Raw genomic sequence first — 15019 nt, 5'->3', positions numbered from 1 at the left:
ATAAAGCACGAATGTAATGTAACACAACATGTGCCATGAAATTCACAAACAAGAATCTGGGGATTTTTCATGTTTTTCTGGATCTCTGTTTTTCCTTTGTCCATCTCACCTATTTTTTGAAAAAAAAAAAAAAAAGTTTTTCGCTCCTCAGTGATAATGGATAGAAATACCACTGGTTGTAATAAAAATGCAGCAAATGTCAGGAGTCTGAACTTATTACTTTTTTAGAAATCCAATACTTATTATTTTTCCAGAACAACACTTCCTCAGACAACTGACTCTTTGTCCAGTACATGTGCCTGATTTGCATATACAGATAAAAAACCCCCTCAAATCATCTGAGGTGGGTATTTTGTAGTCAAAATCTACAGTTATATACCTTCAAAAACTGATCAATGATTAATTGCAAACTATTCAAACAGATTTGATTTCTTAAGGTTTCCAAAATCACATTTTAAAAGGGGTTAAATATGTATGTAAATTTGTTACAAGTCTATTTGGGTTTGACAGTTCAGGACATAATGTTTTAATAACATAAATATGCACAAAACGGTAATATTAGCTTTGGGCTATATTCAGGTAGACTGCATGGGAGCTGTTTTTTGTTTGAGTTCATCTGCAGTGCAGGCCTGCAACTGATCAGCATTAATTTCACCCTGCAGATGGGGGTGGCCATGGACGATTTTGTAGAGCAAAATTGACTGGGTATGTGGTTTGTGTAGCTTTGCATTATCTTGCATCTTTGTTAATTTTTTTTTTTTCTTCTTCATTTCCCTATCAAATGTAGTTAGATCCTATTATTCCTCTTCCTTTTGTTACAGTTTAGCAGTGCCAAACTTTAGTTAATTGCAAAGCATCTTATTCAGTCTTGGATCTTATAACCTGTCAAAAGATAATCCACCCCATCTGTTCTTGAATGGACAAAAGCTGTCCTGAGGCCCGTTACTGTTCCCAAATTACAGAACGAATCTAAACTCCTGACTCCAGCCCTGTGTTTTACCACTAGACAAAACACCCGGTTCCAAACGTTAACAAATTCAGCCTAAAAAAAAAAAAAAAACAACAGAGGAAGATAAAAACTTCCAGCCTCAGATGGTTGAAATCTGGTTAGTTTGTGGGAAGACTTTGCTGAGAAGCCTTAACGTGACCTTAGTGATTTGGATCCCTACCCTAAGGAAGCAGCTGAGCCCCTTGTGAAGCCTGAATGGGGGATATTAATTTACAATATAGAGTTCACAGTGTGGCTCCTCTCCCAAACATGCAGTTCTCTGGAATAGGTCCTACCCCCAGGGAAGGACCCGATTTCCTCCAACAAAGAGAGGAAGGACCTGAGACACATTGAGTCAGTGGAGAATAAACCTATTAGTGAAAGAGGATGGACGGGTGAGGTTGGCTGTATGCACCTGTCACAACGCGGTCGCACTCCAGAAAATGACTGTTTCGATGGAAATTAGGATTTATACCAAACCGGAGCGTAAGAACTGCAGGTATAACATATGCCCCCCATATGCACACCTGCATTTCTGTGAATGGCTTTACATCTAGCTCCACAAATGTACAACTTTCCCACAGTAATTACGGTTTCTAGGGAATGCAAAAGAGATTATATTTGTGTGTCCTCTATAAGATATTTGTATTTCAGAGTCTTATATGCAGATAAACCTTAAAAGTCAGGGCAAGTCCTTTGCAATTACTCAGTCGCTACAAGACGTCAGTGCAAGGAAGTGTAACAGTTACCCAAGACAACAAGTTGAGGAAATAATCTTAGAAAGCTCAAGTCCTGTAACAATTTATGAGTGTCTATTAAGCCAGTGTAATACACGATTAGTAGTGTAAAGAATATTTACATATAGAACAAAATAACACAAATTTTTGTTGACCCATATGGAAAAAAAGAAAAAAAAAGTCTTTTTATAGCCAGAGTAAAGGAATGGGTTTCCTTGAGTTCTAGCCCAAACAGAAAAGTTTTCTTGCAGCCAGTGTAAACACAGGGTAACAGTAGGGTTTGCTATATATTGTAGTACAGGGTACAGTTTAATGCTGGCAAGTTCATCCACTTGATGGCAAAATCTTCCATGCTGGATTTCTAAAATTCTGTAAAAAGTCTATAATTTTCCTTGAGACTCTATCTCCATTTCTCTGCCTGTCAGATACCTGACCATGGGTGGGCCACTGGCTGTCAGCAGGTATCGATCTCCCAAAAAATTAAACTGAAGCTTGAGATGGTGCCCCTCCAGCCCACAGCATCCCACAACCAACCTGTCAGAGGCCTTGCTTATTTCACAGAATCACAGAATCCCAGAATGTCAGGGACTGGAAGGGACCTGGAAAGCTCATCCAGTGCAATCCCCCCATGGAGCAGGAACACCCAGCTGAGGTTCCACAGGAAGGGGTCCAGGCGGGTTTGAATGTCTGCAGAGAAGGAGACTCCACAACCTCCCTGGGCAGCCTGGGCCAGGCTCTGCCACCCTCAACATGAAGAAGTTCCTTCTCAAATTTAAGTGGAACCTTTTGCGTTCCAGTTTGTTCCCATTACCCCTTGTCTTACCATTGGCTGTCATCGAGAAGAGCGTGGCTCCATCCTCCTGACACTCACCCTTTATATATTTGTAAACACTAATAAGGTCACCCCTCAGTCTCCTCTTCTCCAGCTCCAGAGCCCCAGCTCCCTCAGCCTTTCCTCACACGGGAGATGCTCCACTCCCTTCAGCATCTTTGTTGCCCTGTGCTGGACTCTCTCCAGCAGTTCTCTGTCCTTCTGGAACTGAGGGGCCACAACTGGACACAATATTCCAGGTGTGGTCTCCCCAGGGCAGAGCAGAGGGGAAGGAGAACCTCTCTGACCTACTGACCACCCCCTTCTAACCCACCCCAGGTACCATTGGCCTTCCTGGCCACAAATACAGGCATACGACCTAGACTCACCTGGCCTGGGGTCAGATTATTCCTTTATTTTCCTCCAGCCTCTGTCAAAATTTGGGACTTCTGTCCTTCCTTGTACTCTTTAGGCTAATTACTCCTAACTATTTTATCATTTTTTGTTCCTGCTGCTCTGTTTTGAACTTTTTACTTCACCTGCATCTTTCAAATACTGTTCCTCATAGCACTCGCAAACACAGACGTGTCTGCAGTGACCTGTCACCCTGTCACAAAAGGAATTATACTGGTCTGTCATGACTCACTCGTTACAAACTCCTGTTGTCTTTTACAAGACATTTTTCTTCTAGTGACCCCACAAATAGTGTGCCCTATAAAATCAGTTTTATAGTAGAGAGTACAACATATTGTCATGCAAAGGATATTTAAAATAGCTTTTTGTATATGAATGTAACAGCAACACGCAGAAGAAACAAACACGACATCCAGCATTAGGCTAAATCTGATTTCTCCTGCTGTTGAGAGCACGAAGCTGGTTTCATATTGGTTTCAGCTATGAATTCCCCATTGTTTACATCCAGCTTAAGAGCAAATGACTAGGTTAGGAAATGATTGTTCTGACAATTTGGAAGAATTTGTTTAAATGAAGCTTATGGATTTGTTTGATCTATTCAGAACTATAAAGTCTGTTTTTGAAAGTGATGCCTGTTCTTTTTCTAACTCCATCTTGGACATAAAGGCTAACATACCTCTAAGCGAGATCATAAAACCTGATTATTATTTTTATTTGTTTATGTGGAGCCACCCAAAGAGTTAGCTTCTATCTAGAGGCAGCTTTCTACAGAGATTATAAATGGTTTTATCTACATCTGTGCATTTCTGGTACAGTTGAATGTACAAAGTAATTATTTTATAGCCTGTATTGTAAAACTAATGTGTTCAGTTGTCACTCCTCCTTGAAGAGAGAAACTATTAAAAAAAATTCTAATTGAGTAAAATCCTGCCTTGGACAGTTCAGTGTTGTTCCACTTTCTTTGTCACCTGGCCCATGAATCTCACAAAGGAACAGAATACAAAATCCGTGTCTGAGCAGTGCAATTGAGAGCCAATGCTGGAGCCTTCAGATGCCTGGGAAGCTGAAGCATACAAACCTGATGCAGTGAGATTCACTACAGTGCATAGTATTCATAAGAAAGGAAAAAGTAAAGCACTAACATAAAGAAAATTTAGTGTAGAACAGTAAAACACCAGCATAAAGAATATTTAATGTAAGCTGAAAATTCTTTCTTTGCTTACTACTCAGGCAACAATATCTACCAGGCATAGGAGACCTTTTGATTTGTTAAGTTTTTGACTCAGAACATTCGGCAGAGTGTAAAAACTCATGATCCATATTTTACGGGCAGGAGGAGAGCAAGCCCAGTTCAGTGAGAAAATGGCTTTGGTGACAAGGGCAACGTAAAAAGTGTCCTGCCCTCTGCAGGACTTGACATCTCCTGCAGCCACTGTGTCCAGCCCAGCCCTCCTGCCCTCAGACCGGTCCTTGTACGTAAGGTTACAAACAGGATGATAATCACAACGTGGTTGAATAGTTCTTAAAGCTGTGAAATACTGCAGTGAATCCTAGCTCTGAGCTTTAGCTGCCAGGCAGCACTGTGTCACTAGTGTAGGGGGAAAACGGTGGGGTTCAGCATTAAATAATAGTGAAAAAACAAAACGAAAAAAAACACATATAAGGTATGTAACAAACACAGAGTGGACCTAATTCCACTGCTTTTTTCAAAGCTAGAAGTACCCAGTTAATCTGAACAGTTTATTTAATGACAATCCCAGGAGACCTTTAAGTCTAATAAGAATAAAACACTACCACATTCGGAGAAGAAAAAGGGTCCATTGAGGTAGAGGTTGACTATTTTCATATTGATACATTAACATGCTTTTGCCTAGCCAAAGCTATGCTGTTTGTACAGCAGGCTCATATTGGAGCGATCAGCTGCTTTGCACTGCTAATGGGCATTCCTGGATATAAATGGTTTTGTCTTGCTGCCAATTAATGTCCTTAGGGCCACCATCTCAGGACATCAGCCTATTGATGCAAATCCTTCCCACTGTGAGATTAGCCTTATTATTCATAACAGATGTAGAATGTTGGAATGGGCTGATATATTTTTATTTTTGTCCAAAGACTGACTTTTTTCCTTGATCTGTTCTGCATTGCTGAAATACATGAAACAGAAATTAAGGGCAGCACTACGTAAAGCTGCAGATTAAATGAAAAAAGAAGCACTGGGGCATGCAAACAGGAATACATTCCATCACTGTGCAAGTCCATTGTAACGGTAAGTGCATTTTAATCATTATCATTTTAGAGGGAAACTCAATGTAACTTAGACCCATAATAACTGGATTAGTTGCCGTCAACAGGACTGACACTGACAAACTCACTAGTCTTCTCTCACTTGAAATGTTCCATTTCACCATGAGGTTTTGCAAATGAAATTTTCCTGTCAGTTTAGGAAATGAACAGTCTCACACCTGTCCCATGTCTGACAAAAATAATTTAAAATACATTGTTCCATATGTTTACCAGACGAACTTTCATTTGAGCAGAGATTGGAACCTGCTTGGTTAAAGGAATATGATTCCTCCTGTCCTTGTAAATTTCCTTATTTTGGAGATGAGGGAAAACAGGAAGGAGTGGTGCTGCTGTACAGGATGGGCTGGAGTTGGCAAAATTTAGAGGGTGATGCTATCTAGAGTAGCAGCAGTAAGCTAGAAGGGACAATGTATAGCAGGAGGTGGGACTCAGACCTCATATGCAATGGGCTGGTGCTACGTCATGAAACAGTCACAGTAAAAAAGGTAGAAAATATCCTTTTTTCAGTTGTGTTACTATGTGCAGTAAATATAAGATTTCTCATTGCTTTCTTGCTCTACTATCAATCAGATACCACCTTTCAAATGTGAATCTGTGCATGTGCACATATATTTGTACCAAGTGCCAGACAAAACTTACTGCTCTGACATGACAGCTGTGAGCATCTCCCCTTCCCCAGGTGCTGCTGGCACAGCTGGAAGCTTTAGTACTGGAACCCCCTCACTTTTCATAGCAGAAAGCTGATGAACTTTTGCTTCAGAGGCACAATGCTAAGTGGTACCAGACAAGTATCTGGTCCAGATGTGTGGCATGATGAACGTTTGAAAGATTTTACTCTGGCTCTGACCATTTTACATTGTCAAAAACATAACCGTAAAGTGCAGGGAAACCCCAGTATCTAACGGGGAAGATAAACAGTTACTTATCTGGAATATCTCAAGCCTGATGAGGGTATGTACTTAGGATGTAAGTAGACTGCCAAAATAATATCATCTAATTATTGAGCATCCTCACAACCCAGGGATGAGCCCCAGGACCATCTGCACAACAATGTGCAAGAAGAAGAGATGTACTGGGGTCAAAAACACCTGAAAAGATGCTGCATGTTTCTAACCCATATTGTGGTGCTTGCTATTCCTTATGTGCACTAAACAGCTGCACCTTTACACACCTGCATTTGAATCATTACTGTCTGAAAACCACCCTGTGAGGTGGATCACTTTTGTCCTGCAGGGCTGCTCACCTCGTAATGTGTCTCCCAACCCCAGGGTCCAAACCTGCAGCCAGAGCCTTGCTGTCACTTGGGTAAAGCTGAGCACCGCAAGCAGAAACTGCTCTCCCTTAAGTGCCTCACCTCAATGATAGCAGCTGCAGCGAGCAATCACTGCAGTGCCTGCCCGAGCAAAGAGGAGATTGAACACGCAAGAGCCATTGGCTAGCAGAGAAGGATAAAGTAAAATGCTTTTTCCTCCTACTCATTTCTGTCTTTGCTCGAAAGCATTTTGGACAACTTAAGCTAGGCATGTGTATGTCCAGTTTTGCTTGTCTCATGAGCTTGAAAAGAACAGGGAGCATTCTTATTAAAGATGGATTATGTGAGGTGAAACAACCTAAATCAATTATCTTGCAGCATGGAAACTGTGCAGGGATCTTCTGCACTCAGAAACAGAAGGTTTCAGCAGCCTCCAACCAGGAATGCAAAAATAGACGTAAAGAAGTAAGCTAATTTCATGACATCTATGTGTTTCCAAGAACCACTCAGCCAGCCTTATTGTGCAGGGTGACCATAAAACCGTCATAATGTACAATAACCCTCAATGAAAGAGTCATCTATTTAATCTGTTTACAGGTGTGAGAGCTCTACAGGGGTTTGATTTTCTTCTTTTCTTTGTTCTTCCTAAATACTTTTCACAGGTAATGTGGCTTCTACAAAGTTCCCTCTGGCACACACTTGTTCTTAGGTATAAGGGTAAGGGAGACATCTTTGTGCAACTTCTGTTTTACAGATGAGTTCAGTGCAGTGCTCTGGGGAAACGGCCAAATGCTCGTTACATGCACTGGATCTCATAAAATTTATCTGAATTTCACAGCAGTAAAGGAAAGCTGAATTTTTGTTCCTCTTTAGACCTGTTTCACTATTTTTTTTTCTAATGCTTTGTACTCTACTGTTTTCAAGAAGACTGCTGAAGGAAATGAGTACAGACTACACGTAGGAGTTGTCTTGGCAGGCAAGGTATAGATCTATTTTACATAATTATGAGGCTGGAAAAAACAAAACTATTGTCTCAGTAAAACTACTCTAACATTTGTCCTCTTTGTAAGAAGACTTGTATTTGCTTGATAATCTAAAATGTCCTGAAGTTCTGTAAAATGACTATTAGGGAAATATTTAATGTAATTTTGCCTAAGTCTACTGTAAAAACATGTAATGACTTCTGTAAAGTGATAGGAGCAAATTAAAAACATATGGATTTCTTCATACTATGTTTGGTCATTCTGTTTTGGCTCTCCTCAGAGCAGGTCTCACTGGGAGCCCTATATGCTGTAGGCTACCATAAATTATAGAAGGCCTAAAGCTCTTCTAATTTATGATCGCTGTCATGGGCTGTCAGACCAAGATCCCCAGAGCACAATGAATCCCACTTCTCGGCTTGTTGTTATCACTGATAATACAACATCAGCAGTATTAGGAGAAAAAAACAGGTATTCCTTAACACTGTGCAAATCTGAATTTAAGTAAAATTCAGGTGTTACCTACCTTCCAAATTCAGAGCTACCACTGCTGTATCATCCTCTAACCCTTCAATCACCTCGCACTTGTATCTTCCATAATCCTCCAGCATTATATTTGTGATTATAAGAGAGGCGTCATTTTCACTGCTTTCCCTCAGAAACACTCTGCCCTGGTAGTTTCCGTAGCTCTTTCTGTGGTGTCCCATTGCAACAAAGACGTCCACTTCTTTGAGGTAATCTGAGGTGAGTTTGGTCCACTTGACCCGGATTTTGTGGGTTCCTGAGCCAGCTGTTGATGTGTGTTCGTGGTAAAATTTACATGGCAGTGTGACATTGCCACCCCGATGCGAGAAGATTTTAGCTTGTTCTGCTACCACAAGTAGACGGGGTCCATTTTCTGCTGGGATTCAAGGAGAAAAGCAAAGCCAAGAATTAGTAGTCTGCAATCTGCGTTTTACAGAATGGATAAATATGATAAATGTCACAACGACCATCAGCTATATTATACATTAGGTCTGCAGAATCAGTTGCCTGCAATCATTTTGTACTTACATGGTAGTGGGGTGTATAAGCCAGGTACATATAATTATTTACTTAACTGTAAGTATGTCTCTGTATTTAGACACCTAGACAGGCAGAGAGGCAAAACTTTTCACAGCATTGCCCCTCCACAAAGGCAGAGGCCATCCTATATGCTTCATAGTCAAGGAGACAGAGTTGTATCAATATATTGACGGAGTTGAATAGCTGGTGTATGAATGCCATCATCCATAAAAGTCTCCACACAAACATCCCGTATTTCCCTGTGGGTTGTTCCAGAACTATATATCAATGCTGCTTTTTTTTTTTCATAGTTCAGTTTTTATGTATGGACCCAGTTTATTCAGGAGGCAGAATACAAAGCCCATCATGATCTGGGATGCGGTGAATCATGCTCAAAAAACAGAAAAACCATTACTGTATCAAATATCACCATTTATATTGTCACAAAAAATGTCAGCATAATTCTAAAATGTCTCATTTTCTGTTTGTATTTCCTTCTAATATTTGAGTTCAAGTTCCTCTTCTGACATACTTTGACTGAAGTCCAATTTACCTTCGAATTTAAAATTAAGTCCTCTCCTGGCCCCTTTCCTGATCATGTCAATCTTCTTCTTCCTCATCTGTTTTCCTCTTCTCCTTCAAACTCATCACTCTCTTATCTTTAATATTTTGATCTCACTTTTCACGCAAACCTGTATTTAACTGGCTGCCTCCTCTCCTCCTTTCCCTCACCCCAGGCTCCCTGATCGCTTTTCTATATAGTAGGTCACTATGGCTGATGTTGCTCTATGAAATCATTATATTTAGGGCAGTCAGCTTGCACAGGTGCTTGCTTCCAACCTTAAGTCTCTGGGGCTTCTTTGATAGGCTGTGCTGCCTTGGGAAAATCCTGGAAAAGCAGAGATTTCATGGTGGCAGTCAGCAGATGTATCCAAACCCCAAAATGTTTCCTTCTCTCAGTACCTCTTGCCTCTCCTCTCATGCACAGTTTGCAAAATTGATGTAGCAAGCTCAGCGCTTCTGCAGCTATTGCTGTCCTCCATCACTGAGACACCGACCAAAACCAGCAATGAATCACCAGCACTCTGCTCGGTGGGAAAGAATTACCAACCTCACTCTACATAACAGATTGTGAAGAAAGACTTCATAACTCTCTGTGTTTCTTCAGCAAGTCAATGTAACAGCCTAAAAATGTGATTCTTGACTCTAAGGCTCGGTCTGGCTCTCTTTAATTTCAGCAAAAGCCAATGTTACATCCCAAAATGTGCAGGCTAATGAGAGGCTGACCCTGTGAAGGCTGTCAGCAATTTTCTGCCAGCCTCAGTGGGAATGAATTCGGATTGATAGGACAAAACCACAGAAACGTGCACAAAAATGTCATCAACCAGAGAGAGGTGTGGATGACTGGAGAAGGGAAGGGCTGGGATGGACATGGGCTGATAGAAGAATTTTCAGTGATGAGCCCACCACGGAGAATCTCACACAGCCAGCTGTCTATTCACAGCACCCCAAAAACCTGTGATGTATCCACAGCCATGGGAGACATAAGGATCTGTAGCTCACAAATGTCTCCAGATGGTTTTAGGCTTCTGAGTCTTGCTGATGGGTCTGGCAGCTAGATTACATATTCACCTAAACTGCATTTTCAGCTTGACTTCAGTATCCGTCCACACTGGCTGAGCTACACAGCAGAACAAACCCCAGGGTATGCAGCATTTTATGGTTATGCAAACAAGTTCAGGGTTGGTAATTGCAAAGACAAGCTTGCTGATTGCAAATGTGCATCTGCTTAATAAAAACAGGTATCCCAAATGTTTTGTTCTTTGTTAGGAGATGGTGTGTCCAGAGCACTGCTGTTATCTCCACAGGACAAACTAGCTAGGGCACCAGCTTCCTCAAGAATGAACCAGCCTGAGTGCTGCAAGTTGCGTTACCAGGATGAGAGAACTTCCTACATAGTGAAAAATCATTACTGCAGCCCCATAGAACTGGTGTTCTTCTTCACTGCCCTTTGTGCCAGAGATGAGCAGAGGCTTGGGCTACTCCAATAACCCATCTTCCCCCTTTCAGAGGAGAGCATCCAAGGAGAGAGGTGATCTGAGGCAAGGCACCATGGAAAGTGTTGCTAGCACTGTTTCCACAGGACGAGGAGAAAGAAGAAAGTGAAGGCAGCCAGGATAGTTTGTCTGCAAATTTCCCTGCTTCCTTCAGGGACAAAGATGTTCCAGAGACTTCTGTCCACCTTGGGAGGAGAAATGTTATGCTTTGGGGTGGTTATTACCAAGAAATCTGAATCAGAGCTCAACTATGTTGGGTCTTTAATACTGAAATAGTCAAGTTAATAAATATTAGCAGAAAGGACTGGGGCAGGAGGGAGAGTCTGACTCAGGCTGTTAAAACTCACTCTTTCTAACAACAGCTTGTCTGTGCCAGCATGGCCTGGAGACGTGCCCAGAGCGCTGCCACCTCTGACTCCAGCGTTAGCATCCTAATGAGGTGCTGTACCTCTCTCCTGGCTGCTTCCCAAACCCTGTCCCTTTGCAGCAGCCATTACCTGAGTTCATACCTCAGTAGGGGTAAAGAACAGAGGGGATGGAAAACTGGGAAGGGACAGAAAAGCATGGTCTTTCTCAGCTTGGAACATCTCCTACATCCCTGCACGTCCAAAAGGAGATGCAAAGCTTTAAATTTCCCCCTAGTCTCAAGCTTTCTAAAAAGAAAGGATGATGTGCCTTGTGATCTGGCGAGACAGTGGAGCAGAAAACTACATTGCTGTTGCTCCCAGACTTATGGGAAGAGTGAAGGAAGAATCTCTGGCTTTCGAGGAAAAGCAGGTGTCAGATTGGGGGATGCTGCGTAGTTTCTTTTTTGGGCTAGGAGACATGCAGGATACATGCAGGCAGCAGGGATTCGGGATTAAAAATTAGATGACAGGGGTTTGGAAAGAAGCCAAGAGGTCTTTATTATCCAGCAGCCAGTGAGAACCAGGGTCAAATTCACTTAACTGTGTATCTTTGGGAGAATGGAAAAATGTATGGTCTTAGTCTTTCGGGAGTTGACAAACACAATGAACAAAAAATGCTCAAACACAGAGCAAAACGGGATCCCTTCATTTACAGTATGGTTAGCACTCTGGATGTAGCATTCTAGCTTACTGCTGCAAAAGTCAGCTTAAATGAGGAATGAATCCATCTTCCTGGGTTACCTTAATGCAATGAGCAATGATCTGTTGTGAAACAGTGATCTGATCACGGAAGGTGGACTAAACACTGTTTTAAAGGCTTGTCAGAGTGGATCCCTGGCTGGTTTCCTTCTGGAATTTCTGACAAGGCTGTTCCTTCTGAAAAAAATTATCTTTGCGTCTAACTGGCAGGAATATCTAAAAGATGATTGTAAGAAAGAAAAATACGGGACACATGAGTGTTATTACACAATTCAGAATGTTACTTGAAGAACACGACGCTTCTTTTTTCCCCAGAACTACTTTCTCCAGAAGTACCATCAGAGAATTCGTAAGGTGAATGGCCAGACAAATATAAACTCTGCAAACCGCAGATAATCCCTTGCTAAACAATTGTCTGCAACAGCACAGTTTGGATCCTTGCTGGAGACAAGACAGACCACATGCGTGGCCACTCAAGAGCCTCAGACAATGGGAGAACAGAGAGAAACATGCTGGGCAACCTCCAGCTGCTCCTTCTGGTGGGACCAGGGGTGGCCACAGCATGGTTATTGGCTCTGGTCTCAGCTCCAAGGTTATAAATGGGATGACAAAGTTTTGCTAGGTGGGGTTTTCACCTTTCCAGGTATAATTTGCCTTGTAAGGCGGCACCTTAGCTGTTAGTACAGACCACGCACCGCCGGTGACTAATTTGCCGTGTTCTTTTCCACTCCTGCTTCCCTAGCATCGATTCTGACAGGCTGTGGCCTTTTGTTAATGCTCTTGGTGCCATTAGATGGATGACACGATGCAGAAACAGCTAAGCTGGCTAAAAATGAGTTTGTCCCAGCTGCAGAAGCTGCCCAGCTACGCAGGTTAACACGTAGCTCTGAGAGCGGCTTTTCCAAGCTGTAGGGAAGACTGCCTGCCACAAATGAAACCTCACCTGGGAACCTGCTGTTCAGATGGGCTTTCCTGTATCTCAACAGTGCCAAATCAAGCAGGTGTATACCATGGGAGAAAAGGTCATCTTGCTGCATTAGGCAGTAATAAGGCACAGGCAGCAGCATTCTATCTGCCTCTGCTTTATTCTTCACCTCTCTTTGTCCCTTGCCTGAATGCGATGCAATTAGCACTGCTGCTCTGGTTATTGTCACTTTGTACACATCTAACCTTGACTTCAGTGTGATTCCCACTTCAAGGACAGTACATGGACTTGCTTTCATGCTGCCAGAGCTCTCAGTTCAATCTCCCCTGATGGCTCATTGGCTTAGTTCCAAATTTTACTTCTGGACACATATTCAGATTTGTTTGTCTTTTTATGTTTTTTGTTTGTTTTTGTGTGTGTGTGTGTTCTGTTGTTTTTGTTGTTTGTTTTGTTTCGTTTGTTTAAAATTTCATCTTTTCATTTTTCTTCTCACAACCGGCTTCTGCACCCAAGAGTAATGGTAAGCCGGGTTTGGAACGCCAAGAACATAACGTGGGGCAGAGAGGATGAGTCACGCCACGGCCCTTGGCAAACAGCTTTATGCACTTTATCCATCAGAACTGTCCAGAAGCTTATGCTAACCTGGTTATGAAACTTGATTATTCCCATATTTTAATGGACCAACTTACACAGTTGCTCAACTGTGGAGAAAAAAAATGGGCCTTTCTAAAGGGAAAAATGTCATAAATCAGGGATCACATTCCAGATGTGTTTTATCAGATAAACTCACTATTGCCTAAATGTTCCACATTGTTAGCAAGCCATTAGGCTAATAACACCGTGTGCCATCCTACTTTAAATAAACACAGAGATGTTTCTTGCTTTCCTGTACTGTTGCCAGGGACCTGAGCAGAACCCTAATGCTAAAATATCCTCGTTCTTCCTATAACACTGACATGTTTTGTCATCCTACCATGCTTTTTTAAAATTCAAAAATAATTTCTGTGATAACAATAATTCCAATGTGTAATAATATCTATGGAAATACGTTATTGATATTCACACATATGCGTGTATTACACAGAGAATCCAAAAGGAAAATAATGAGGAAGAGTTATGCACACAGTTTTTTCCCTATGTTTTTCCTACTACTTCATTATCTAGCTATGTTTTAGCTAACTACCTTTTTACTTTTGCCTTTGGAAAAAAAAAAAAACTAAAAATTTTTGTGTATCAGCTGTAAGATTAGGAAAAGCTGTTCTTAATTGGCCCAAGCATTAATGTCGTTTTGTTCATGCATGAGAAAGAAAATACAAGCATCAAACTCCTTCGTTCCTACCTCTAAACTAAGAGGATAAAATACTCACTACACATTGCTTTTAAGTTTTGATGTGCAACCGGTAAGAGGGGCCACATTAACCCAAGTTCAGCTTTCTAGGAGACCTAACAGCACATAAAACCATCAGGGAAATCATAAACTTCCACTCTTCTAACATATTGCCACCCTTTGCCTTAAACAAGCTTTAAGTATGTGTTTACATCAGTATAGATAAAGAAACTGCATGAAAATTAAGCCTCATAGAGCAGAACAGAACAGAAATCATTAAAATTTCTTGGCACCCGTATTGCACAGAAGGAAATCTTCGTGGGTGGCATTAAGACTGTTTGACAAAACCAAAATATCACAGAGAAGCGATGAGGAGCTTTCCCAGTTCTTTAACTACCTTTAAATGCTATCTATCTATCTATCTGTCTGTCTGTCTGTCTGTCTGTCTGTCTATCTATCTATCTATCTATCTATCTATCTATCTATCTATCTATCTATCTATCCGGAACTAGACTGCTGTAGCAAGCAAAGGCAAATTAGTAATTTAAATTTATGTTTAATATGAATCCTTTTGCCTCTGTAATAATTTTTTACAACCCAAATATACTGCTATCTACCATCTAAGGTCTAGCCCAGAATATGCAGTCCTGAATGCCCTTAATGAAACCAACATGTCAACAGGAGGTGAGGTTGCTCGTTGCTGACATTTCTATTACATGCCATGCTCTGAAGAGGAAAGCAAGTTGTGTTGATGATAAAGAAGCAGCTCAGTTATAAGAAGAGACTGCAAAATGGATCATGACACAATCTAATGTGTCCTCACTGACCACAAAACTAGTGAGAAATTTTAAGCGGAAAAGATAAATCTGAGAAAATGGAAATGAGTAACAGGTAACATCACTGAACACGGAAAAATGGAGAAATGTGGACCAAAGGAGGAAAGTCAAAGGGAAAGTGGAAAAGCATGAAACTTGGAAAGATAAGAATTAGTGTAAGAGGTCAAATCAGTAGTGCATCTAATCTTTTATCACAGTTTTGACTAGTCCAGCAACACTATGCAGTTTATTTCTCTCT

General features: G+C 41.3%; 1 protein-coding gene and 1 long non-coding RNA gene across 8 annotated transcripts in view; one reads left to right on the top strand and one right to left on the bottom strand.

Annotated features, from left to right (window-relative positions):
• HAPLN1 (hyaluronan and proteoglycan link protein 1) overlaps positions 1-15019 on the bottom strand; it is a 66284-nt gene that overhangs the window by 12842 nt on the left and 38423 nt on the right. For 6 of the 7 annotated variants that reach the window (XM_071802096.1, XM_071802097.1, XM_065860685.2 and 3 more), the window contains one exon: positions 8013-8387. In XM_071802096.1, coding sequence (XP_071658197.1) covers positions 8013-8387 — 375 coding nt within the window. The remainder of the gene's footprint in view (positions 1-8012; positions 8388-15019) is intronic. The other variant, XM_065860687.2, reaches the window with a different exon arrangement.
• The window catches only part of LOC139826402 (uncharacterized), a 48114-nt gene continuing 38093 nt past the window's right edge, over positions 4999-15019 (top strand). The window contains exon 1 of the long non-coding RNA XR_011736436.1: positions 4999-5216. This is a non-coding gene — a long non-coding RNA (uncharacterized lncRNA). The remainder of the gene's footprint in view (positions 5217-15019) is intronic.

This window comes from Patagioenas fasciata, chromosome Z (genome assembly GCF_037038585.1).
Source record: "Patagioenas fasciata isolate bPatFas1 chromosome Z, bPatFas1.hap1, whole genome shotgun sequence".
Lineage (NCBI taxonomy): Eukaryota > Metazoa > Chordata > Aves > Columbiformes > Columbidae > Patagioenas > Patagioenas fasciata.
This window is presented reverse-complemented; position numbering and strand designations above follow the sequence as displayed.